We start from the raw sequence: 26,559 nt of genomic DNA on the forward strand, positions 1-26,559 counted from the left end.
AAACACTGACTTGTGTATTCTGTTACAAATGAAGAGTATTCTCCAGTGGAATCCACAATGAATGAATGATGTATCTCCTTGGTCCTAGGAACTGTTATAAAAACTGTGTAGGTATTTAGTTCTCCAGAGTACTTCTAGAAAGTAAAAGTTTGTTTCCTGCAAAGATTCTAGCAACATGCCAGTTCCTAGTCAATTTATTTATGTGAGCTCACAAACTTAAAGATGAATAAAATTTAGACATAAGTAGTTAGACACATAATTGTCACTGAGAGTAATGAGAATTAGGTACACAAATGTATTTTCCTATCTGGCCATGGATTCTGGCAGCTAGGGAGATAGCACAACCTATTGAAAAGAACCTCCCCCATTTCTTTTACTGGTTTTGGGGCAATTTCTTAAATCTTATCCCAGAAACAGTCATGCTCCAGAAAACTAGCTGCTTGCAAACAACAGTGAAAGAATTTGAGTCTGGTACCATCTGATGAGCAAGCCACCCACCAAACCCTTTGTATGCGATCATCATCTACCGGTACAGCTGAAGCCAAAAACAATCCCACAGAGCAGAGAGGCGGGGTTGTTGGAGGGTGCTTTCTCCCAGCTCCGCAGCTCACTGAGAGCAGGTAGGGGGGCTGGGCCAGATTCTTCTTTGAAATGGAGGCACCTGAGAGGGTCCTGGCAATGTATGTTAACAGGGCTGAAATGTGGGTAGGAGCTGGCTTACAGTCTCTTATTGCCAAAGTGTAACATGGTAGTAGTACAAATAAAAATCTAACACACAAGATTTTATCCTGTGTATTTGTTTTCAACCTTAAAAATATCAGGAATTTCAAATCTGGTGCTCCCTGGTTGAGCAAGAAGGGAGGGTCTGTATATGTTGTGTTGCTTTACATAACGAGAAATGAAGGACTAAATTTTTGACAGAGATCTCTTTACATTTAAGTATTTCTGTGGTATTTGAATTAACAGGTGCTAAGAAGCAAGCAAACACAAATTCTGATGTTTAAGCAGCCTGATTAAAATGTCTCTTTTCACCTGATTGTTATTAAGTCCTGTTTCTTGTGATTTTGTATGGGTAAGTGGCTCTCCAGCAGGGTCTGGAACATGGTTTGAACTGGTTGCAGTTAGCTGGTGAGAAGCCCGGGCAAAAAGGAGTTGTGTAAGCTCCTTCCTCTAACCTTGATTACTTAATCCTTTATATTAAAGGCTCATAAGACTGGATTCAGAGTTCTCATTAATCATCACCTATGGACATCACAGATTTCTTAATCCCCCTGGTTCTTCATTTACTGTTGTGTTTACAGAGCAGAAATGACCTAAATTTCCACAGGAATATAAAAAAATAGTTTCACTTTCCTTTCCCTTGGAGACACATCACCTTCCCAGTAAAGTTATTATTTGTCAGTACCCCCTGCTTCTTTTGAGAACATAAGTGCTGTTTGTTATGAGCGACACAAGTGACAGAGGGCCTCACAGTCACATATAGAGGGACCGTGTTCAGATCCTACAAAGTGACCTTGTTAGGTCATTACGCTAAATTGGTGCAAATCCCTAACTTGGTGCCACCTCTCAAACTCACTTAACTTTAGTCCTATCAGTTTCATTTAAGCTGATCATTTATCACACTGAATATTGTAAACTGGAATTTACAGAGATAGTTTACGAATGAAACTAAGTACATTTTTAGATTACTTAGATAATAACAGCTAAAAAAATAGTAGAAAGCCAAGTGCAACATCCACCTAAGATTTAATACTAAAAGCTGTTTTTCTGTCTTCATTCGGCTACAAATCAAGGTAGACTATTTTTGCAATGGGCAAAATGAAACCGAGTTAGACATTATACATGGCATATGCTACAAGAAATGCTAAAATAAACCTTTGCTACCTGAAATTAAAAATAAATATATATTTAAGCCTGGATCATGACAAGCTCACTTTCTGGATGCCAAAATATTTCTCAGTCACACACTTTTAGTTTAATTAATATCAATATAAGTAAAATCTTTTGGTCCAGCATACAGTTCATACCAGAATTTGAAAAAATACTCTCCATGTTGTATAAAGCCAGTATAAATACATTTGGTAACGAAGTCAGATTTTGTTAGAACATTTTCAAGTGAATTAGATAATTTTGTCAAACTATTTAAATGTCTTAGCAAACCATTTGGGAAAATTGACTGCTGCACTTGGTATTGACTTTGGCAAAGGATGGTATAACATAGGGCTTTAAAAAAAAAAAAGAAAAAGCCTTTAAATCAAATTCTGAATCTTATGTCAAACTTGAGTAGACTGTTTGTACTCCGCCTCATGTAGTTTTTGGCATCTTGCATATTTGATGACTCAGTAATTAGATTTCTTGATAGTAATCATTTGGTTCATTCCACAGACTTAAACTATGCAATCCAGTCTTGTCATCGTACTGATTCACAGTACAGAAATTCTTCGCATTTACTTAAACATGAATGCTGAGACAGCTGACAAATGAGGCAAAACATTATATGTGTGCCAGCAAGCTGGAGCAGTTAATATGAAGAAAGGTAGTGTTAGGTGTTTCTTTCCTATTGTAAACCATATATATTTTATATGAGTAATGGCATACTGCTATGAACTGGCAAAGGTGTAACAGTTCTGTAATTCAGTGGCTCCAAGCATTAGATTATTAAGTGATTTTGCCCAGTTAAATGGATGAATGCTTTAAACAAAACTGTGCTAAATGAAATTCAAGGACTACTAGTTCACACTAAGTTTCTGTACTTGCAATTAAAATGTCACGTATGGGCTTTATTTCAGCAGTCATTAATAATGTAAGCATAAACAATTAAATACAGCAAAAGGATCTTGGACTGGGTATGACAATGCTGAATGTATTATTAGAAAATGGTATCTGAGGTGCTGAAAGATTCCAAGTAATTATGTCAGGAAACTAGATACCCTGTTTTAAAATAACTATTCAAAAATACATTCCACTCTCCATTTTCTGATGTTTGGTTCATGGTTACAAATCTGTTATCGTCTCACTCTTACATTTTGTCATAGGATATTAACTATGGTGTTTCTGCAAAGACTTTACATTACTTAGGTATATAAGCACTGAGATAATAAATCAGCACTGTTGTCTCCTCTGAGAAAGAATACCTATTCCACTAGCACGGAAAACAGCAGAGACGTTCTGATGTAAACTTTGGCCTAAACAAATGATCAAATGTCTGTAGAAGGAGCTCCGTGAGAAACTCAGCTCACTCAGCATGGTGTTTCTGCTGAAAGAGCAGTGCCGTACTCTGGAATGGAGACATGAGGGGCAGCAAGAGGAATTCACCTGGGAGCTTCAGACCCCTCAAACTGGAAAACTGTCTGCTGCCCTCATTCAATTCTTTGCTTTCATTTCTTATTAACAGTACCAGAATGTGAAGTGCCTTCGAAACAAATCCACCTTACTGACAGCCTGTTAAATCCTTCCCATAGTATATCCTTACTTTATTTCATTCTTGGTTGGGGTTTTTTGCCTTAACTCCCCTAGGAACCAACTCAAAGAGGAAACAATTGAGCAGCACACTGGGGAGCGGTGAGAGGGAAGGGATCCTACTCCCCCAGGCTCAAGTAGTCCCATTCTACAGGGAAAGTATAGCTCGTGGATTACCTTCGCTTTGGACTGTCTGTCTCCATTCCTCCTATTTCTGCTCACTGCCTTCTCTGCTACAGAAAACTTCGTATTTATCTGGTATAACTTCCATCTAAATCAGCATGCCCAGTGCCTCCTGTTGGCCATGACTCTGCCATGGGCATGGGTCTGCCAACAGGAAATACAAGGTCGGGAATGTGGGTGGCAGGGCAGGGGAGGAGAAGGGTTGGGCATAGGCATCTTATGTGATGGGGACAGGGAAAGTCTATTCCTATGATGGGCAGATATGCATCATACATTGGGAGGGGGCACTGGTACCTGCTACTGGCATAGGTCAGAAGGGTTGGCTGAAGGAGGAACAGGGTATAGAAGCTAAGGTTGCTACAGCATTCATTCCCCAATTAAGAAAAAAAATTGAGTAATTTGTTCCTAATTGAACTTCCTCAATCAGATTGTTCTTCAACTCTTCTCCTTACCATGCCCCTTCCATGCCACATACACTCTGCCTTCTGCCCTTTGCTTAAAGCATACAATTAAAAACTTTCTGGGCTTTCCTTTCCTCATATAAAAGAAGGGATGGGTCAGTCACTGGACTAGGATGGGAAAACTCAACATTCAATTGCTGTATTTGCTAAAGAACCCCAACATATTTTTAGGAAAGAAAATCTCTTAATCTCTCTGTATCCCAAGTTCCCATCAGTAAAGCAAAATCAGCATTCCCACCCTGTCCAAAGTGCCGGGAAAAAAACCTGTAAGTTTGATGTTTAATTTGCATGAGGCTAGGCACCAAAAAAAATCTAAGCAAAAAGATCAGAGCAAAATTTTGTGGCTTACAGAGGTTCTTTACTGTTGAGAAGATGTTATGAGATTCTTGAGCAAATGGTGCTTTAGAAATATCAGATACCGTAGCAATGCAATACAATCCATACTGTAGCAATGCAATCTATACAATCAATGTGATAATATACCCTTCCCTGATTAGGAGCTTACAGGTTAGTGCCTGCTACTGAGAGATGTATTACAGAAAATCTTATGAGAGAGCAAGGAAATGAGAAAGCCTGCTGTTCTGACACAAAGTAAGTCTTACTAAGGCAAACACTGCCTTATTTCTGAGTGAGTCACAGTTTGGGTTTTTACCCTTTGAGAGATTTCTCATTTTAGCTGAGAAAAGTTCCCTGCACTTATCCAAAACTACAAGAAGTCATCAAGGAAGAATTTTTAAAAAAAAAAACAAACTAAATGCAATTGCATTCTATGAAGAAAAAAAATCTCAGTGTGTTTTGTTGAAGATAAGGACAAGGCTCTGAGCAACCTGATAGTAACGTCAAAGTTTGCTCTGCTTTGCACAGGGGATGGATGACATGACCTTCTGAGGTCCCTTCAAAACTAGATTATTCTATGATTCTAAAACAAATAAAATTGCTTAGTTTGAGCCAGTGTTTTTCATTTGAACAGCATCCATGCAAAGTAAAATAAACAATTAATCATTCATTATCATGCCAGACAGAGGCCAAGCATGTTTCATACACATACCCGTCCCTGGCACTCTCCAACGGCGACTGATGGTGATGTGGACTAGAAAGGGTAGAGTCGAGTGGATGGTGTCTTGAAGGGATGTCATGGGGAGGCGGCAATATACCTGGTGAGGGACCATTATGGTTAGCGCTGGAACCACTGTAAATGCCTGTGAACACACATCATTTTGCAAAATAAAATAAGCAAGGAAAGAAGCATCCAAGTAAGTCCTTGGGCGTCCCCAACTGCTTCCCTATCCCCCACCCGACCCTGAGACACAAACACACAGCAGCCCACTTCTGTTGGGGGAGTCATACTGCCAGGGGAAGTCACCTACTCAGAGACCCAGTACGTTAGTTAATACTGCTGTGCTTGGAACAGCACTCAAAGCTGTATCAAGGTATTTTGACGTGTGTGTGTCTCTCCTCCAACCCTCTCAGGTGGTCCATTTCTTCCTTGCTGTGACTGCAGACCTGTAAGCTCTCCTCCTAGCATCTGGCAGGACTTGGCAGGACTTGGCAGGACTCTCACCCTGCCTTCACCATACTTGTGAGTGAGAACTCATAGTGCTCATTGTTTGCAGAATAATGGAGCTCATATTGAGAGCAGAGTGGTACCAACATCACATTAGACACTGAACTCAGAGCACTGTGTTTGTGTAAGGGGACCAGGATTTGGGGTTTTTTCATTGTTCATTTAGAACTTTTAAATTTTACTTTCATTTAGTATGCTGCTGGACATCCTAGACCATTTAAAAATATCACATATTGATACAAATGAAATGCCAATAAATTAAATGTGAAGAGGAGTGAGGAGAAATTTTTAATGAGATCATGAAAACAAAAGGTTTACTAGTACACAGAGGTACTGAAGGAGTGTTGATGTTCCTTTTTTTTTAGGACACTGGCTACTCTCCTCTACCATGGAAGTCAGGCACCAATAGTCAAGTGTCTATCAAGCCCTCAAGCACATACTTTGTTGAGGAAGCTTTGCCCAAGACTCTTGGATTAAGATGCTGGGATTAAGTTTTTTTTCTTATAGTCTCCCTTCTAAAGAGTAAGCCATGCACTAAGACAGTCTAGGCTAAATGGGGGTCAGGCCCTTGACACTGACTTTTGGCATGAAGGCTGCACTGAGGGCAGGCGTCTGCAATGAGGGGAGATTGCAGAAGTGCTTGCTGCCTGGCGTTACAAACACTGTTTGCAAATGCCACCCTATGGCAGGAGGAAAAAAGGACTGGCCTCTAGTAAGTGCAATTCTTGGAAAAGCCTAGTCCTTCTTTTCTCAGTTTCTCTGCCCTTCTCCTCTTCTTAAAGCTTGCCTACAACACATCTCCCAGAGTTTTGGTCCACCAGGGCATGCCTCCCAGGGAATCTGCACACAGAGGACTATTAGAGCAGCCACTCACATTGTATTCTGAAGGCTGTGGGGAGCAAATTAAGTTTGCCAGTTCCCACAGTGTCCAGCTATACAGCACAGAAGACCCCACACCCCCTCTGAGGCCTAGTTTCTTTGCCTTCTCTCCTCCTGTAGCATTCACCTTTCCTCTCCCATTCATTGTGTGCAGAGCTACACATTCAGGAAGAGAGCGCTGTGTGTCAGCTATACTTGGACGTGTCCCATTGTCAGTGACAGGGTTCTAGACAGCACTCCTCCCAAACTCTCGCAGTGACATGGAATAAGCAGAAAGCATCATGAAAATCTGGAGCCGTGGGGAATGTGTGACAGCCCTCTGGGCGGATAAGACACGGCTGAATGTCAGTATCTGTTTCTGTGTGATTGAAGAGCAGAACCACTAAGGCAAGATTCCAGCCACCTTTGTCAGGGACTTCAGATGAGTCAAAAACCTCTCATGAACAATGAGTCCTCAGCTGTTGACAGATCTAAAGCAACAAAAATGAACCACATCATCTCTGTCTCCCACTAGACAGAACATTTGTCAACCAGCCCGTGAAACCAACTTGCTTTCTGCACTGGAAGTCAGACAGAAGGGGCTTTAAGAAGTCAGATGTTCTCAGGTGATGCTAGGATTTATTTGTCAAAGCCTCTTCTGATAACAGTAAGTCAGTAGCTAGGATGCTACATTGTGAAAATGTCATTTTTGTACTGGTGGCTTCAGTCCATTTTATAATACAATAGTTTCCACTTCCCCCAAATCCTTACTGTTCATACATTCATTATCAGGCTTGGAAGATGAGCCAAATACCAATTTGACCTTGACTGTACAGTGTCATTTCACACTTCAGCTGTATTTCCTACAACACACAGTTCAGGTATATTGGCAGCACAGCCTAGAGGAAACTGCTGAACATAAAAAGAGATGTTTATGCTCTCTAAGGCTAGCAGACTATTACTGGCTGCTGTCAACAACTTGCCCAAAAAGCTCAAAAACCCTTGAAAGGTAGCTTTAGCAGTGTGGTGGCCAATAAACACACTCAAATGTTTTATCTTACAATCCCACCCCTGAACAGTTCATGAATGTTTAAGAGGTGTCTCCTGGCCCCTTCCATACTGTCTCAGCTGCTGAGGATAGTTCAACTCTTTGCTTGAGGTGGATGAGAAAGACAGAGTAACAGAGTACCTACAATCAGCTTGCCCCTCTAGAGAAGCAAGAAAATGTTAAAAAAACCCACCCCACACATCCATATGTCCAGGAGACGAGTCCTGCATGATCCCGTGCACTCAAACCTATCCCATTAGAAAAGCAAATGAAACCAGAATCCCTGTCACTCCGAGTTTTTGCCATGCCCAACCACTATGCAGAGGAGTTTACCCAGCTGTGGAACTACTAGGGTGGACACCCATTGCCTACTCTTGCGCTTGAAAAGATGTATTGCTGTGGATCGCCTCTCCTATTTAAAGTAGGGCTTCTTCCATCCACCCTGAGTTTATCCATCTTTTGACTAACTGATCACACCTTCTCCGGAAAAGGCCCCTGCTTGGAGCATATGTGTGCTGAGGCTTGTAGGGTTTGTTCATCAGTGAGTTCTCCTTTTCCTACATCTTTATTTACCACAACATCCCCCAACCCCCCTTGCACACCACAGCTTGTGCTGCCTCACCCCAGAAGCCACTGGCTCCCCTCACACCGACAGCCCCTCTCCATGGCATTGCTAGATCAGCAGCCCACCGCAACACAGGCTGAAGCATGTCAGGGTAAACCCAGCTGTCCCCATATCCTCTGTGACGCTTTGACAAATGTGGCGCTACACGTGTGCTGCCTGCTGCCAAGCAGCATGTGTCACAGCTGAGCCCTGCCTGCCTCTCCCACAGTGGGAATACTAATTTTGGGTGCCACTCTCTGGTATCCAGCTGCCAGTATTAATGAAACTTGTCAGAACGCAATTATCTCTGAGGCATTTGTCAGATGTGGTTGAGCTTGGCTAATGGATTTAAAAAAATACTGTGAGGAAGGGGACTGACACACATCTGGACAGATAGGCGAGCAAAATTATTATATAAGCCTTGCTTCCTAAGGAAATGAGACTAAACCCAGAGTCCTGATTTGTATGGCGTGTATCCCTCAGACACAGGGCTAGTGGGAGGAACGGCGGGAGCTACAAGGTTGCTCTGGCATCAGACACAGCGATGTGTGCTCCTGGGCCTGGTGGTGAGGCTCTGAGACTGCACAGCCTACCATTTGGACGAGGGCTGCATCCGCCCCTGAAGCTTCTGGATAGTGAGAAAGCCGAAACACAAGCCAATGTAGACAAAGAATCAACCCTATTGTTTACTTGCTTTGCTTGCATGGGATGTCTGCCTGTAATTAAGAGTACTTCGAGGGCCATGTGGCACACACAATGGAAGATGGGATTTACTGTGAGATTCCCTGTGAGTCTGCAATGAGACATTAGTCATTTCTGTTGAGTTACTGAGAACCAAATTGATACTTCTTTAAAGTTAAAAGTTATTTATCTTACACAGTGCAAAACAAGGGCACTCCAACAAAACATTAACTTTACTTCCTTCAGAGGGACAGACCTTTCCCCGGTCATGGGCACTGTGCAGGGTGTACTATACTCGGCACTATGAATGCTATCAGCTATCAGCCATTTATGCTGCTACTGCAATTCATTTTGACTGTAGAAAGTTTTGATAGGCATATTTTTATTCCAGACTTAAGACACTCACAGTTTGGAGCTGCTGTCGCTCTGATTCCATGACTACCTAATGGTATGTTCATGGGTTTTAAGCCCAAAGATGGTGCTTTTAGAAGGAAATATTGGCAGTGGCAGTTTATCAGGAAAGAGAGAGAGTGAACTGCCTTATTCAGGGAAGCAGGAGGTATCTGCTGATATGAGGGCGTATAAGATCCTTCCCACTGCCAAGCCCTAACAGAAAGGAAGAGTTGTTTGAGGGGAGAGAAATGCTGTCTTTGCTGCGTGGATCCCTTTGCCCGGAACACTAGGTGCCTCTACAATGGAAGAAGTCAAGGGGGAAAGAGCAGTTGGTATTCCAGCCTCAGTATAATTTTCAATATTTCTAAAATTTCACTTCTTTTACAGTTTTTCTTCCTTTTTTTAAGCAATGAGCTATAATATTCTGAGTAGCTGAAGTCACACAGAAGTCTTTGGAGCTGTTATGAATGACTACTCCTGCAAGTGCAAACCACTTCAGGACTGTGCACCTTGGGCCTCTTCACGCATTGACCATCTTAGCTTGTAAATATATGTAATCAATCAATATTTTAAATGGCTTGGCCTTTAACCTTAACATCTGTTGCCAAAACAGTACTCTGAGCATCTGTGACTAGCAACTTTTTTTCCCCCCAGCTTGATGCTAACTGAGACCAGAAAAACAATAATAAAACATGCCCAAAGAAAATGCTTGAGTGGAATTACCTAAATGGAGACACTTCCTTTGCAGGGAGAGTGATATGAGCTCTTGGGCACAGCTAGAGTTGAATGTGTGCAGCCATGAAGCAGCTTAGTTATGAGGAGGGAAAAAGGAGGAAGAGCTAAGCAAACAATGGGTTCCTCTGACTGCAAAACATTCTTTTGCTCACTCTCTTACCCAGTCCTAAGCACAAACCTGCTTTGAAGTCAGAGACAAGGGATGGGAGCTTTTTAAATATCTCATTTTTTCTGTGATTGGCTTTCATCCCTGACATATTTAAAATGTGCTTTAACTCAGAGAAAGACAAAACTGAAACTCTCCAGGAATCCAAGTGATCCCTAAAGCCCAGAGCTCTGCACATTAATAATGTGGTTTCTTTGAAAAAAAAAAAGGGGAAAAAAACCCAAACTCAAAACAAAAATCCAAACCATGAACATTTTCATATTTTCAAGTGGAATCAAGAGGACATCATATACTGTATTTATCCATATATATCCTATATAGAGTATTATAGCTGATTTCTCCAGAAATATTACCTCTATTTATTTGAAAGAGCAAATGTGCAATCATTGCAGACTAGAGGTGGCAGCAGTAATGTCCTTATGCTTTAAGTCTGTAAGGATCAGCACTTCAGCTTATATGCCCTAAATAATGACAGAGGAACAGTTTTGCCTATGGAATTGTACTACACATAGTATGAACCAACTTCTGTTTCACTGTAAAACAGTCTTTCAAATCTTGATTTATTTTCCCTGGCACTTTTTCATGTGATGGGGTCTCATATGGGATGACCCAATGGAAGTATCAGGGAAGATTTACTAGGGTTTTTACAACATCCTGGTGATGGATTGATATAATCAGCAAAGAAATCATATCAGAGAAAGCCAGTATTATTGATAGATAAAATCCTTAATTTCGCAAGAGGTTCTCAGAAATGACACTGAGAGGTTAGGGATGGTCTGTTTATCTGTAAGCTAATAACTTTTTTCCTGTTTTATTGTTGTCACTTGAAATCTGAGGCTATTTCTGAGGTTCTTAAGTGCAGCCTGTTCTGAGGGAAATGTCACTGGTCTTTCCTGTCCTGCCTGGAAGTGAGAGGCCAAGCCATGCTTCAGCTACGCCAGACTGTCAAGGGTGGAGAGCAGAGACCAGCGTGCTGCCCTCACAGATCTTAAGAATGCAGATGACAAAGGCAGAGAATGGAAATAATCCCCCCAAGTCCCTCCAGCTTTCTGCCACTTTTCAAGGAGCCACATATAAACCGTGAGTGCGGACTCCTAGGGGAACAGCGTTAGAATGATGGGTTATTTCCCTTTCTACTCCATTCTGTTCACCAGTTACATTCCAACATTTTAGTGCAACTTGAACTCGAAAGGAGAAGACATGTCAAGCAGGATGCATTTTTTGTTTTTACTTTTAAGATTTGGAGTGAGAAAAAATGCAGGAGATTCTTGCCTAAGTAATTTTTAGTAATTTATTACTTTGCTCTTACAAAGCAAACTATATTAATAAAGTGCATCAGCTCTTCCCTTGGTGCAGGGGAACTAGCACCAGGCATTTTTGTTTTCTAATCCCAGTTTACCACTGGATTTCTCTAAGCCTCAACAGAAGCAAGCTAGGGTTTCTCTGGAAAGCTCATACTCAGTTACTAAATCAATTTAAAACATATTTAGTAATACCAAGTCAAGCCTCTCCTCCACAGTGGAATTGAAAGAGATAAAGTGCATCTTAAATCAAGATAGATTAATTTAGCTCTAAGCTAAATAATTTTATGAATAATTTTTGATTTTAATTGAACTGAACATTTTCTAATATTGACCAAATTTGAAAGTAAAGTCTTCAAAAATGGTATCCCTGCCTTTTTGTTTCTCACCTTGGCTCTGCTCTGCAATCTGAAGACTTCGTCCTATGAAGAAAGGCTGAGAGAGTTGGGTTGTTCAGCCTAGAGAAGAGAAGGCTCCGGGGAGACCTTATTGCAGCCTTTCAGTACTTAAAGGGGGCTTGTAAAAAAGATGGTGGCAAACTTTTTAGCAGGGCCTGTAGCGATAGGACAAGGGGGAATGGTTTTAGACTAAAAGAGGGTAGATTCAGACTAGATATAAGGAAGAAATTTTTTATGCTGAGGGTGGTGAAACACTGGCACAGGTTGCCCAGAGAGGTGGTGGATGCCCCATCCCTGGAAACATTCCAGGTCAGGCTGGATGGGGCTCGGAGCAACCTGATCTAGTTGAAGATGTCCCTGCCCATGGCAGGGGGGTTGGACTAGATGACCTTTAAAGGTCCCTTCCAACCCAAACTATTCTATGGTTCTATGATCCAAACTGTCCTCCACTCTTAGGCATAGCATACGGTATGCCAGACTCCATATTCCTGCCCCAAAATTAGGAACAGTCTGTCCAAAACTGGGTTTAGTATGATTATTTAAACAATTATAGAATGAAAAAGTGATTAAATTCTGTTACACCTTTTTTCTGGAGATTCTCTCCAGACCATACAAAGTGCTAGATATAAAATGTTGCCATATATCCATCCCATTTCTAATATGCAGCTGCCATTAAAAAATGAATAAGATGTTGGGATGCATCTGGAACGTGACAGAGAATGACACAAGAAAACGCGACAATGACGGCTTATAAATCAAGCGAATGGCATAATCTGGCATTTTGTGCGTAGTGTTGGTTATCCTATCCCAAAATGGGTATTACAGAGTTAGAGAAGTTTCAAAGGCAGTAAGATGAATGGTTCTCCAAAAGTAGGTTCCACCAAAGCAGATCAAGTAAGAGTCTATGTGCATATTCTTCTCATCATCTGAAAGTTGCACATGCAAAATTAATCAAGGAAAGTATTTTTTCAAAAAAGTGTGGGCTTTGCAACTCACCGATACATGATGTTGCTGAAGCCAAGAACAAAATAAATATGAAAATTAGAAAAAGGGCTACATAGTTACATGGACAGAAAGAAATTTGAGGGTGAAAACAGCTAAGTGAAAAGTTCCCTTCTCTAATCTCTAGAATCAGTGGAGGGATATGGGTGCCTTCAAAGGGTGAGGCAGATTACAATTAAACTGATGGCCTTTGAGAGCTCCTCTTTCTCTCTGCTGGCTAAACAAAGAACCTGAGATTGCTACATCCCTGATTCAGGACCCTCCGCTGAGGTTCAAAAGTTGTGAATCTAGATCTTATTTTCAGCAGAAGGGAATGGAAGCATCTTTTTCTCTTCCTGTAAAATGTATAGAACAGTCTAAAGACCCTGAAAGGGGCCAGCTCTTGATCAAACCACAAGAAAGAAAGAAAAGACAGACAAGAAGGAATGAAAGAAAGATTAAATACTAGAAAAGATAATTAAAACAACATGTTTGACATTTCAAATTCAAGCTTTTGCTCCATTCATACATCACCATATTATTTGTTATAATCACACAGTGCATGATAATACACATCCTCATCAACTTTTCTGCAGCTCCTGAAGAGCTGGAAAACCTTATTGCTGCATGCCTTTGTCTTTGCTAGAGCACCAATTGGCTTTAGCAAAGCCCATGCATCTGCATTCTGCTGAAGCCAAGGCAAACGTTTTAAAAGAGAACAAATGGATAGCTGACTTTCAGCAGGGCTGCTACCCCCTTCATGTGAAATTAATAGGAGCTATTTGGCTGACTAACTCTGAAAAAAAAAAGTCAGGCCTTAGCAAACAACTCACAAAATTATTTCACTTTATTTGTTGGTTTGGTTTTTTTTTCATCTTCCATAGTGGCAAATCAGACCCATAAGCTTTTCTGTTTTAAATCCTGTATTACATGACATATTTAGCACCATACTTATTAGAAGTATTCTTACCTGTAATTAAATCATGATGACCTACAGATCTACCACATTTCCCATCCAAAATGTGTTGTGAAGATGTGTGGAGTTGTTGTATAGCTAAGCATTCACTTAGTACATCTTGTTCGATATCAGTACATGAATTTAGCTACAAGAGGAGGATAAAACAAACATTTTATTTCAAAGTAAACCAAATGACTTCTAATTAAATTCATATGTCTCTGCTTAAAGATTATGTACAGAAGGAAGGAACAAAATGTCATTCTTACGAACTTGGTGTAATTAAGGATGTATCTATAACTTGGTATTTTTAATTAGAGATAATTTTGGTTTTCTTAAGCACACATGTTAAGTGTGCTAATCTTAAATCAACAACAGTTTGCTTCAGAAAATAATGTACCCTGTGTTTCTTCAAACCTTCCTGAGTAATTTCATTGCATATTTTCAGGCTTTCTGTAGTTTCTTGGGTTCTGTGGCAAAAGGATTGCATCACCTTGTAGCTGTGACACTTGGAAAGACATTTGATAGAGAAAGAAAAGCATTTGTGCTTATCAGATTAGAACTGGTGGAATAATACGCTGTCAGTAATGTGTAAGAGGTATCACCGATATGTCAGCTGTTCTCCATGTAAATTAAAGCTCTGGCAAAAGAGTCTGAAGCAAACTCTGGAAAACCACAATGTCGATCATATTAAAAACAGCAGGAGAGGAGAATTAAGAAAGAAAAGCATTTCTAATTCTCTTTCAAACATGCTGATGTTGCCAAGCTTTTGTCATAATATAGTGCTCACATTACACAAACAGCCATCATATTGTATAGCCATTAATAAATAGTTATTGTCTTTACGTTTACAGTTTTGCATACCGATCTCCCCTGGGTTTGGTTATTCTAAACAAAAGGTCCAGGCAAACCTATATAGAATTCTGCTATACAGCCATTTGTTGGTTCAAGATAAACATCTAACGTTTGAATCACAAAGTGCATCTGCAGCCAATTAAACTTAAACTACTACTAAATTAACAGCTAACTTTCTCCTATTTTGTTCTTGTAAAGCCTTTCAGAACAACCAAATATTACCACTGCAGTCACCTTCTAGGCTATGAACTAAATATTCAGGATTCCTTTGATGTAATTCTAAACTCAGGCATTTTATTTTACATCAGAGATGGCACATTTTGGTAGCATATCTCAACCAAGACATGTGGGCAAAGCAGCCTGTTAATTTTTCTTTCTTGGCTAAGTCATTTCCACTCAGAACTCCTGGGAAGCTGATACCAACAGACAACTGCCTTTGCCGAGTTATAACCAAAAATAAGCAAGTGAGTATAAACAGTCTTTTCCCCTTTTTTTCAAAATAGACTGTCACCGTTTCAATAACACTGAGATTTACTTAGTTGTGAAAGGGGTTTTTTTCCTATAATATGTTTAAGTGAAATATTTGGTGGGGTTTATTATTTCTTTATGAGTCAGATTTGCTTTGGTCCCTTTTAAGAGAGCCTGATCAAAATGCACTTTAAATCTGCTGCTTTTTCAGATGCCTTTTAAGTTCAAGGAAAAAAGACACAGGATCAAGTATTCATAAAGTTATCATGTTTAAATGAGACAGGAAATCTGAAGATGATTTCAAACCACTGGAGGAGTGCAGATTTAGATTGGTCTACCAAATAAGGTGTGGGAGGCAAGGAACTAACATTATTTTAAGATAGACTTGATAAGACTATGGGAGGATATGTATATGCATGCAGGAAAATTCCTCAAGCTAGGAGATTAAGAGATATGAAACCCTGGCTATTTGATGTCTTGGTACATCCAAGAAGCTTGAGTTTGCAATTTGTGTGTACCGCATTTGTCCTGTATTGATTCTATGCTTAAGGCCTCCCGCTGCTTATGCAGGAAGTACTTTGTGCCCCTTAATGCAAAGTTTGGATTTAGTTTTTTTTCCCACCTTCCTCCATAGAACTGGAATAGGCCTCAGCAGGTGACAGGGTATAACAGTGGGGACTGTTTCTTTGTCCAGGTGTAAAGGATGTTAATGCATTCAGCCCAGTACACAGAGCTGAACAAATGATACCCATGTTTGGTATTAGGAAATAATTCCCTCCTTCCTCCCCCAAGAAATATGTCAGCAACCACAGGAAGGAAAGATGGGGGAGGGTTCTCTCCTTTGGAACAGGGAACATGGTTGCTTTCCACAATCAGCTGAGAATTTCATATAACAAAATCTTGCTGTTGCAAAGATCTTACTATTGCAAAAGACTTTGGTGCCACAGTCAACTTCTTTCTGTGGCCAATTACTGCTATGGCTTTCTGACTCTTACTCTCATTAAGACCTAAAGGTTGCTCTAGGGAAGCATTGGGAATTTTGCGACCTGTGGTGTGGGAGGTGTGTGCACAGCACACCCTGTGGAACCTTCTAGAGAGCTGTAGTAAAACCACATGGCCTGATAATACAAAATTGGGCTTGAAAACTAGGTGGTCCTTTCCAGTTCTGCCAGGCTAAATAAGAGTTCTGACAGGACCTGATATATGCAGAGACAACAACTTGATTCTGTGGACATCTGGATGGGTGCTAGGTATGAACAGTGTTACTCCCAGGCACAAAGCTCCACATGTAATGAGTCTTTCTTGACTGACTATTTGAAATAGTGTGCATAACTCTGGACACTGATGTTCTAGAAACTGTTACTCAGACGGCATGCACCTGACACAGAGAAGGGTTACAGGAAGAATTGGGGGACAGACAACTGTCCTAGGAAAGGGAACCATAAGTTCAGATCGGTGAATCTAACCAAGTGAAAACTGTAGGGGATATAATTCATGCTGAGAAATAGCAGGGGGGAGGGGTGTAAGACAGGGGGCATGGCTGACACAAGCACAAATCAGTATGAACTCATCACAGTTGTATTCAAGCAGGAAAATTAGGCCTTTTTGACATCCATCTCACTCCTCCGTGGCTCATCCAAAATTCTGCAACTAAGATCACCTGGGTTCTACTATTGTCTCTTCTTTCTACATGTTCCTCTCTTTGCTCTCCAGTACTTCTAGTTCTTACCTTTGACATTTTTCCAAACTAGCTGCTCCCTAGCTCTATCTTGCCAGGCTGTGATTTCTGCTCTGTCCTCCATCCTTTAAACATGCCTTGCTGTCTCATCCATGATGCTCTGGGTAGTGGCGAAGCAGCTGAGGGAAGATGTCATTGCTGCTTATTGAACTAATTGTAATTGCTTGCTAAGGCTTGCATTCCCTTCCACTCCTGGGCCCGAAGTATGCTCATGGTCTGTTCTGTCACAGACCAGCTCTGTGGGGTCCCAGTCATCTTTTTACAAACTGTGTGTACAAATGTGTAATAAACAAGTCTCTGACTCTGGGCTGGTGCCCGTAAGCATCCCCATTTAATAATGAGTTCAGGGTTTAGCCCACAGAAACCAAAATACTTATTTGAATCTAATAGTAGTGAAAACATAACTAGCAGTCTGGGTTTGGAATGATTTATAAATACATTTAAAATACAGATGTGGTGGGAAAAGTGCGGGGTTTTCATTCTCATCTATTACAAGTGCTCTTTTCCTGACATTTCCATAGTATCCTGGCTTAGTTTCATTTGTGTTTTAGATGATCTGCCAACATGTATTTATTAGCTGATTGCAGGGACTCAATGCAGGGACATTTTATGTGAATGACAGCAGAATTTGGGCTTGTGTATGAAAGATGAACAGGAAAGAAATGCTTGGAGAGAAAGTGTGGGGCAAACTGAAATTACAGGGTAGTAGCCTTGAAAGTGTAAAACTATAAAGTGGACTGGTTAACAATAGTGATTAAAAACCAACAGGAAAATGAGCTCAACTTAAGTTTTCTTCTAGCAATATTGCAGAAGAACTCTGATTTGAAAATATATAAACTAAAGATAAATAAAAAATAACTATATCGAGGAGATCTGGAGATGTGTCACTTTTTGTGTAGTGGGTCTTACCTTCTTACGCACCTGTTGTTCTTTGGCTGAATGAGCTTTCACATGTTTGCGCAGAGAGCTGGGGTCAGTGTAGCGCTTAGAGCAGCCAGGAATCTGACAGGCATAGGGTTTCTGTAAATGTGAGAAAAGGGAAAAGATTTCATATTCCTCTGCATCTCTACAATCAGCATACAGAGCACTGAAGGATGGCCCTTTCTGTGAAACACAGTGTTAAGCCTGAGCTGTTTGCTCTGTTTGCTGTTTCCAGATTTGCTCTGTCTCCTCTAAGTACACAAGCCAGACATGATGCAAACAGAAGAACCACATTGATCGCTCTGATTTTGCATGCCATGCAAGCACTGAGAGCACTTGACACATCTATACTCTGTCATGTTGGATATTGCTTACTGGGCTGCATTAAATGCTAATGAGATGTAACTGAATGGGTTTTGAGAGCATTACTTTTTTTCTAGCCTTTACAGTAGACAAAATGATCATGAGATCAACCAGTATAATTATAAATATAGAAGCTCTGGTTTTGAGTTCTGATTTACATAGTTTTTACAACAGTTCCACATGCAGCAGAGCAAAACTTGTGGCATAGCACACATTTGGTTTCCTTCATACCTTGTTCCTGTTTCGAGTAACAACAGCAATATCTTTCTTTTTATACCTCCTAACCAAACAACATGCATCAAACATTAACATCTGAGCAAGTCAATACAGAAAGAAAAATCCACTATTGTTGATTTTGTCGGGAGGACCTTTCCAGCTGATTTTGGCATGCAGCAGAGCTTGCCACTTCTATGTGTCACAGTATGAGCACTCTTTCTGGGAAAACCATCTGGGTCTGGGCAGGCAGTTCCAGTACACTCTTCTCATAGGAAAATAAAAAAAAAGGATGCTCCAATTTAACCGCTGATTCTGGAGTCCCAATGACTGAAAGCCTCAACAAGTTCTGTTAGTTATGCCTACTCCCAACAAATGAAACACTATCTCTGTGTTACAGTACAACCTCCAAATGAATGTGCAATTACCAAGTTGAACAAAGGGACTCTGGCACTTGTTATTAAGTAACCACTGACTTAAGTGATAGCAAAATAGTGCTGCACGTCAAAGCTCACAAAGTTTTAAAGTTGAGCGGAACATTCCTTTTTTCTCTGTTTTCTTGCCTCATCTGTCAACATTACCTTAGCCTTCTCACTTGGACTCGTAAGTCCTTTTGGTGTCTTCCCAAAGGCAGAAAACTGGTTTGTCATGACCTCAGTGTCACATTCTTTAATTCCTTGCACAAAAGGGAAAAAACCCCACCGGTTTTGGGAGAAGTGACTGTGAGGTCCTTTAAACAAGTTGCTCTGCCCCTGGAGGAGTGATGACATGCCCTTTTTACCACAAGGACAGATACATTGCCTTTGTTCTGCTTCTACCTAGGAGAAGGATCTACTTCCAGATGATTTAGTAGAGATTCGATCAAACTAGCATACACCAGTAAGTCTCTGAAATGATTTACAGATTCTCCTTTTGGAGAAGATAAATGATGGAGTGACCTACATTGAGAAGCTTTAAAACTAATTCCAAATGCACTCAATAAGGAATAAGGAGTCTATATAAACCCCTTTTCTTTGCAAGTACCTCCAGAGGATAAGTATTGCTGCCCTGTCCAGCCAGCAGGAAATTTCTGAAGGAATAATAGAATCATTCACCAATTCATGACCTTACAGGCTAACACAGCAACTACCCAGAAAGTTACAGGGCAAAGCACATTTATTGAGAGTGTCTGGAACACAGAGAACTGACACCTGAGGAAAAACTATGGAAAACTTTACCAAATCCCTTAGCAGAAAAACTAGCAGAGTATTTTTCAAATCATTGATGTAATTCAAATTAGTGATAGAATCAGTCAACTTAGTGATAGGGAAACTAGATGAAAATCTGACTACCCTTAAAAAGGTTCATGGCTATTTGCTTTGACATTCCAGGCAGTTATTTTGCCCACTGAGCTAATGCAACGTGCAGTCTTGACAGTAGCACCATCCTGTAGCTCTGTTATTCTTCACATTCACATAAGCACACAATACACTAAGCTAAACCATTGGACTGCAATTAAACCAGGTAAGTGGAAGTTAGTTACTGTGTTGTAGGACTACAGAAACAGTTTTAAAGAACCTGCAATGGAATAGCATGGAGAATGTTTTTGGATATTTAATAAAGTTAGTAGAAAATTATTACTGTACCTTTTTCCTGATTTATGAGCATTTCAGATAATAAAGACAGAGATAAAAAGAGAAGAAAAGAAAATAGAAAGTTAAGAGATTTGTCTTCAATAATGCACAGATCAACAGATATAAGAATTTTTGCTTATTTTGGTAACCATTTGAATTTTCTTTCAAAACTAATAAATGGCATTCCATTTATGACTTTGGCTAATAAAAAATATATCTATTAGATTCAAGCCGTTACATTTCAAAGCTGTGCACCCAATTTAGTATATCCACTTTCAAAAGAGACGCATTTTAGAACTAATTACAAATTCAAATATCTCAGGTTGACTTTCAAATAAATAAAACATTGTTATTGTAAGTGTGCTTTGGTTTGGAAAATGTGACTGACTCGCTTCTCTTACTTGTTTGTTTTTGCAAGGCATAATGTACATTAGACATTCCTTAATGCTGCACTGTCTGAAATGTGTAACTGCTTAAAAAGTAAATATCAATTAAACTCAAAAGTTCTGCCCCATAAACACTTGGCCAAACATTAAACCATATATTCACTTCTTTGAAAAAGACAAAGGAAGAACTCTGCCTGTTATTCTTTACAAGCTTTATGCTGAGGACTTAACTGGTCTACAAAGTTGTCTACTTACTTTCTTTCCCCATAATATGGTGATTTAATTTTATTGGAGCCTAAGACACTAGACAGGCTCCCATCTTCTCTGCAAGACAAGTGAGAAGACTTGTAGAGTTGAGCCAGAATCTACCAACTGTACATAAGAAAAGAATTTGTTTCTTACAGTTAATTCTGATGGTGGGTACTTGACAAATTTCATATAGTTATGACAGACATATTTTTACCTTTACAAAATTATATCCAAAACCGATGCATTTACCTTCCACTGAGATGTCTGAACTGCTTTTGCATTCATTCAGAACAGATTTTATTGAAGCAACCAGGATAGGAAGCAAGACAATGACACACGTTTAGTCCAGCAGCAATGACTCAGGTTTCACTCATACTATACCTTATTCTACTGCTGCCTCCTCTTACTGGAACAAAAACAATGGGAGAGTTTGCTGAGTAACTTATTCCTGAGTAACCTATTCTTGAGTAACTTATTCCTCAGCATGAGTAAGACAGCTGAATTTGCCTTTCTGTGATCAAGACTTTTTCATTTCTCAAAGCACATACGATTCAAAACAAAAGTACAGTTGCCTATAGCTGAGTTTTCTGAGACACTCCTCGTGAAAAGGAAAAGTCACCCTCCAGTTGCAGAACAGATTGTGTACAAGGACCATTGGAAAACTCAGTGCAACTCCCAGTATGAAATCATGCTTACGGTATCCAGGTGTGTTCGCTGATGCTTTGCCCGGTCACTGGAGTTGCTGAAAGCTTTCTGGCAGCCAGGATGCTGACACAGGTATGGCTTCTCCCCAGTGTGACTCCGGAGGTGAATCTTAAGGTTCTCAAGCCTAGAAAATGCCTTGTTGCACCCTTCAAACTGAAAAATGTAATAAAAAAATCGTTGTAAAGTACTATTAAATAAACCATGTGCAGCCACAATGAGAACAGTGTAAGATCCAAGTTGGACACGCAATAAATCAACCAACATTCAAACATCTGTTGAAATTTATGGATGAAACACAACATTTTGTGCTGTTCATTTAATCTGTCACTGAAGACATGGTGTATAGCTCAATAATAATACAAGGGTTATAAATATCTCACACGTTCTGTCTGAAGTACTGAATGCTTAAAGACATAGTGTCAGAACAGAAAATTTAAAGAAAGAACAAGTGTTCTGATGAGTTCTCTTAGATGTTAATTGGCACAGGAACCACTGTCGGCGATAACAATGAGCTGCTACAGAGAGCAAGAGAAGCTATTTGTGGCAGGTAAGAACCTGGTTTCAGATGTCTGAAATACTATACACTGGAGCAGATGAGCACGGACTATTACAAGAAGACCTGATCCATTTGAAGATCAATCCAAAGGAACTCTGCTGTTATTCTGCACCCTTTTCTTTACCAGCCATATCATTCAGATCTGTTCTCAGCATTTATACAACGAGTAACCTGAGCAATTCTGACTTCTGAAGCACCCATTTCATTAGAGAACTCAGTAATAAAACACTGCATAGCATTCATAACAAAAGTCACTGTTTCAAATTAAATCTGAATAAATAACTAAAATTTCCAGCTACTAGGCCAAGGGAAGGGTGTTTTGCATTGCTCACTGGTAAGTTTCAGTGTACAGACAACACGTGACTGCAGTGGAGGTGCTGTCTCTAAAATGGGCTTTGGGAACCAACTCAGGTGAGCACGAATACATGCATACGCAAATTCATGCACCAGCAAACCCATAAAATGCACTCTTACGCATGTGCACAAATAACTCTATGCATGCATACTCACGTGTGGTATGTGTGCATATACTTTGCCCACTGCATTGCAGCTTCATGGCACTGCAGATCTCCTAGTGTCTCTATACAGTTAAAACCCTGGCTCCTCTATGATTCAGGATCTCCAAGAATGTATTTGAGAAACACAACCCAATTCACCTTCATATCAACACTAACAACAATTTTGAAAGAAGGCAGGTGTGTCTTAAAACCACTATGTCTGGAAGCCAGATTTTTTTGTACGATTCTTGCTCATAAAGAGTGAAATCCTGACCCTCACAAAATTAGTGAGTGCTTTGTCACTTCCTTCTGCTGAGTCAGGATTTTGTTCAGCAGCTTTCCATTCACTACCTGTGGTTCCTCAGATGGCACCACAGAAATTAGTCTTGCCAATCCCTGTCACATTCTATTTGTTATGCACACACCTCATACATACATTGGTGAGTGCAATCTTCTGACTCAGCTGTTGCATCCAGCATTGCAGGCAGAGGGATGGGAAGGCAGAGCAGATGCAGATGGAGCCTAGAAGATGCTGTAAACTGGAGGCACCTGATCTCCTGGTGCCTGACAAAGGCAATTTTAACTACTGATGGACAAAGGTCCTTCGCATCCCACTCAGACCAATGTTTTTTAAGCATCTCAACACAGTAAACAAAGTGATCTGGATTCTCAAGCTAGTACTTCATTTTGCAGGCTGTGTTCTGTCTTTGGATGCAGATCAGCTCTGCACACTACAAATTAAGCACACCAATGCACTCGCAACACACAGGAACCCACATAGAGGGTTTCCTGGCAGACTGCAAATTTCTGCCTTTCCACGATGCTCATACATGAAAGAATCACTATCGCTTTTACTGCCCTAAATATTTCACTCCCTGGGCAGATATTTAATGGCATATTTGGGTCTGTGTGTGCAGACAACTATCTGATATGTATATATTTCCACCTTTCCCCATCAAAACTATAATGATAGATCCACAGAGTCACCTGGAGACATGCAGTCTACAGCTTCAGAAGTTTGGTTTTTGGCCATGACTCCCCTCTGAACACGAGCTGGTGCAGTGAGGCAAGGGAGTTTTGGAAGTGACCAAGCCACCAAGGCTTAAAAAGAAACAAACTTTCTTCTTAATCACCACTAAAAATCTGGAAAGGATTCAGAACGAAGCAATCTGAAATGTGCAAATATGCTGAAGTGCATGAAAAATAAAGCAGAGTTTGGCAAATCCATAGTTCTCGTAAGACATTCCATAAAGCCAGTCTCTGGCAAATGGAGTTAATGTTCTGAGGTCCTAAAGATCACTTGTTTCCACTTTGTTTCCCAGCTTCCCCTCTCCTCTCTTCTCCTCTCCTCTCCTTCCCTCTCCCTACCTTTCTTCAGTCTCCTTTCATTAGTGTTGTGTCCACAGTGTTGTATCATCCCCTTCGAACTAATATCCCTTTAATTTTCAGTTCAATAGACCAGCTCTTCTCAGTTTTATTCACCAATATATAACCACAAGGTAGGGTGAGAATCAGACCTAGAGTCTACAAAATTATTTTGCAGCTCTGCAACGTCATTCACCCAAATCCCAGGTGAGCAGCAAGACCAAGCTTTCCCCTTCAACTGTTCATGCTGTCCCCCCGTGTGTGCCATTCCTTCTCCCCTACCTGAGCAGACTCTCCCCTGATTGTCACGAGTCCCTTCTATGTACTCCACTCCCCTCTCTAAAGGAGTTTCTGGTTCTCGCATACAGGCATCAAAAAACCTAGCCCAGAAGGACATTATATAGCAACGTTCCTTGTTACTGGATCCTTGGGACCCTTTATACCCTGTTGGCACCAGAATCACTACAGTGACACTCCACAACCTGATCCTTCTTGTTTCCTTGTTGTCTCAGGCCTGGAAGACCTGTTAGGTCACAGAAGTAATTTCTCAGCTATTCAGTCAGGAATGGAGGATCTTGAGCCTCAGAATGTTTTTCTAATGGATTACCAGTCTTCAGCCCCATATCTACAGCCTAATGCAAAGTAGGAAAGTATGCAGAATAATCCAAACTAATTAACGGTCCAGCTCCATTCTCATTGATGTCAGCAGCAAAAATGCCAATGGCAAATGTCCTAAAACATCTAAACACAAGCTTAATTTAAAACACATGAAAGCACATATGTTTAAGAGCTTGCTGGATGCTGGATCGGGACTTCAGGAAGAGAAGGAACAGGCCCTACCATAAAGGCTCAGAGCTACCACCTAAGCAGCATCACATAAATAGGGGTTTATTGTACTTTTACTGTGGTCAACAGCCTTGTTTTGGTACTAACATATAATCCAAAGGTCTAATGCCTTCAGCAGTAAGGTTCGTCCATCACCATGTATGCCTGGACTTTAAGGGCTTTTCTTATTTATATAATTTCCTAATTTATATTATTTATATTATCCAGCTCTATTAAGCTGGATAACAGATAGTGGGACAGTCGCAATGCTGTGATAAATTCATTCTAAACACATAAGGTGGGAGAATACACCAGCAAAGAGAATGATATGACCCAGCACTCATCTTTTCAAGGAGGCAGGGTTGCTAAAGGTAGGGTTTGCTAAACAAGAAGAAAATCAGTGGAAAAGGAGAGTAGGGCGAGAACCTTGCTGGCAAGTGATGAGAAGAGGGGAAGGTGATGTACAAAGGTGAAGGTGAAAGGCCTGAGAGGGAGGGAGAAAAGGAGTTGGTGCAAAGAGCTGACAAGCATGGGGGTGAGAGAATCCACTCAGAGCTGCAGAAAGGTCACTACTTTGAAGGACTCCAGGAAAACCTATTTCAGCTGTTATTTCTTGCTGGATCTGCTGACTGTGTCCCTTGCAGTTTTTCCCTACCAGTCCACATGTGGAGACAAGTCCACATGGGAGACAGCACTGCTGAGACCCAGCTTCCCCAAAGCAGAAGTGTCTCACCTGTACAGTTGTACAAGGACAAGATAACTTCAACTGGGTTGCTGAGGAAACTGTTAGGATGACTTTGTAAGGCAATGCTTGGGCTTCATTGCTACTCACCAGCACTTTTAACTCTTCCACCTACCCTTGCTACTTGGAGTGTATTTATATTTATATATACACCAAATAAAACTACTCCTGGATAAATGGGGTGCTCATTCTCCTTCTCAAATAACCTCCAGTAAGATCCATCAATCCCAGAAGTGTCTCAGCTTCAACTACAAAGAACAAATGTTCAATTTCCAAAGGGCTTTAGGATGGTAAGAACTATTTGATCAACTGAGAAGGCCACTTACAGTATCTCCCAGACATCTGGCCCCAATCTGTCACTGCTTAATCCTACAATCTTAAACATTTTGTTGATGTTTGATGCCTGGGATAACTGTAACAAACGCTGCATGATCCTCAAAGTCTGTAAATGTCAACAGAGCTCTTAAACAAGTTCATCAATAAAAATAATAATTATATTGCAATTACTACTTTTGTCTTTATTGTGAGATTGTTAATGTGTGCTTCAGACACTGCTATGCTACACACATCTGGGCACAGACTCAAAACAATGCCACATGATTACAGTAAATAGCATGATGCAATTATTGGATTTTATAACTACCGCTGCTTTTAGAATAGGGCTTCTACCAGGAAAAAAATATGTTGTAGAAATTTATGGGACTAAATTAGTTTACTACCATATGGAAATACATATGTTATCTTCGTTTTACACTAAAATCTCACTGGAGTGTAACTGCTGCAATGCCATGCATTTAAAAGGCATATTTATGAAAACACTAAATTATCTCACAGTGATCTAAACACATCACAATTTTCCTAACAAAACAGTTTAATCTAATAACTGCAATTGCTTAAAATGTTTTTTCTTTGCTTCCACATTATACTTTGAATGCACCTGAGAATGTAGCCATGCAGAAATAACAGCATATTCCCAAGAGGGTTTATATTATCAAATGTTTACCATTTTCAGAAGCGTATTTAATCACAGTCATGTCTACAATATCTGTCAGTGGTACAGATCAGAAGAAATAAACTATAAACTAAACAGCTCAGACCATAAGGTGAAGCAATAACTGACATTTTCTTAGGAAATGAGTTATGACTGAAAAAGAGAAGCTTTCACAGTTGTAGTGCTAAATAGGTCCAGTGTGCCATTAGAGAAAACTCATTAATATACACCTCTGCTCTGTGCTGCAAGATCAGTTAAACAAGCTGCCTTTTATTTATAGACTTA

At 40.3% G+C, this 26,559-nt stretch overlaps 1 protein-coding gene across 1 annotated transcript in view; it reads right to left on the minus strand.

The window, feature by feature from the left end:
* Nucleotides 1-26,559, minus strand: part of GLIS1 (GLIS family zinc finger 1) — a 112,925-nt gene that overhangs the window by 21,227 nt on the left and 65,139 nt on the right. Inside the window, exons 3-6 of the mRNA XM_009319786.1 lie at nucleotides 21,290-21,451; nucleotides 17,758-17,868; nucleotides 13,803-13,935; nucleotides 5,152-5,302 (exon numbers count right to left, since the gene is read on the minus strand). Of these exons, the coding sequence (XP_009318061.1) occupies nucleotides 5,152-5,302; nucleotides 13,803-13,935; nucleotides 17,758-17,868; nucleotides 21,290-21,451 (557 nt within the window). The remainder of the gene's footprint in view (nucleotides 1-5,151; nucleotides 5,303-13,802; nucleotides 13,936-17,757; nucleotides 17,869-21,289; nucleotides 21,452-26,559) is intronic.

The sequence above is a fragment of the Pygoscelis adeliae genome, unplaced genomic scaffold (assembly GCF_000699105.1).
Source record: "Pygoscelis adeliae isolate BGI_AS28 unplaced genomic scaffold, ASM69910v1 Scaffold181, whole genome shotgun sequence".
Lineage (NCBI taxonomy): Eukaryota > Metazoa > Chordata > Aves > Sphenisciformes > Spheniscidae > Pygoscelis > Pygoscelis adeliae.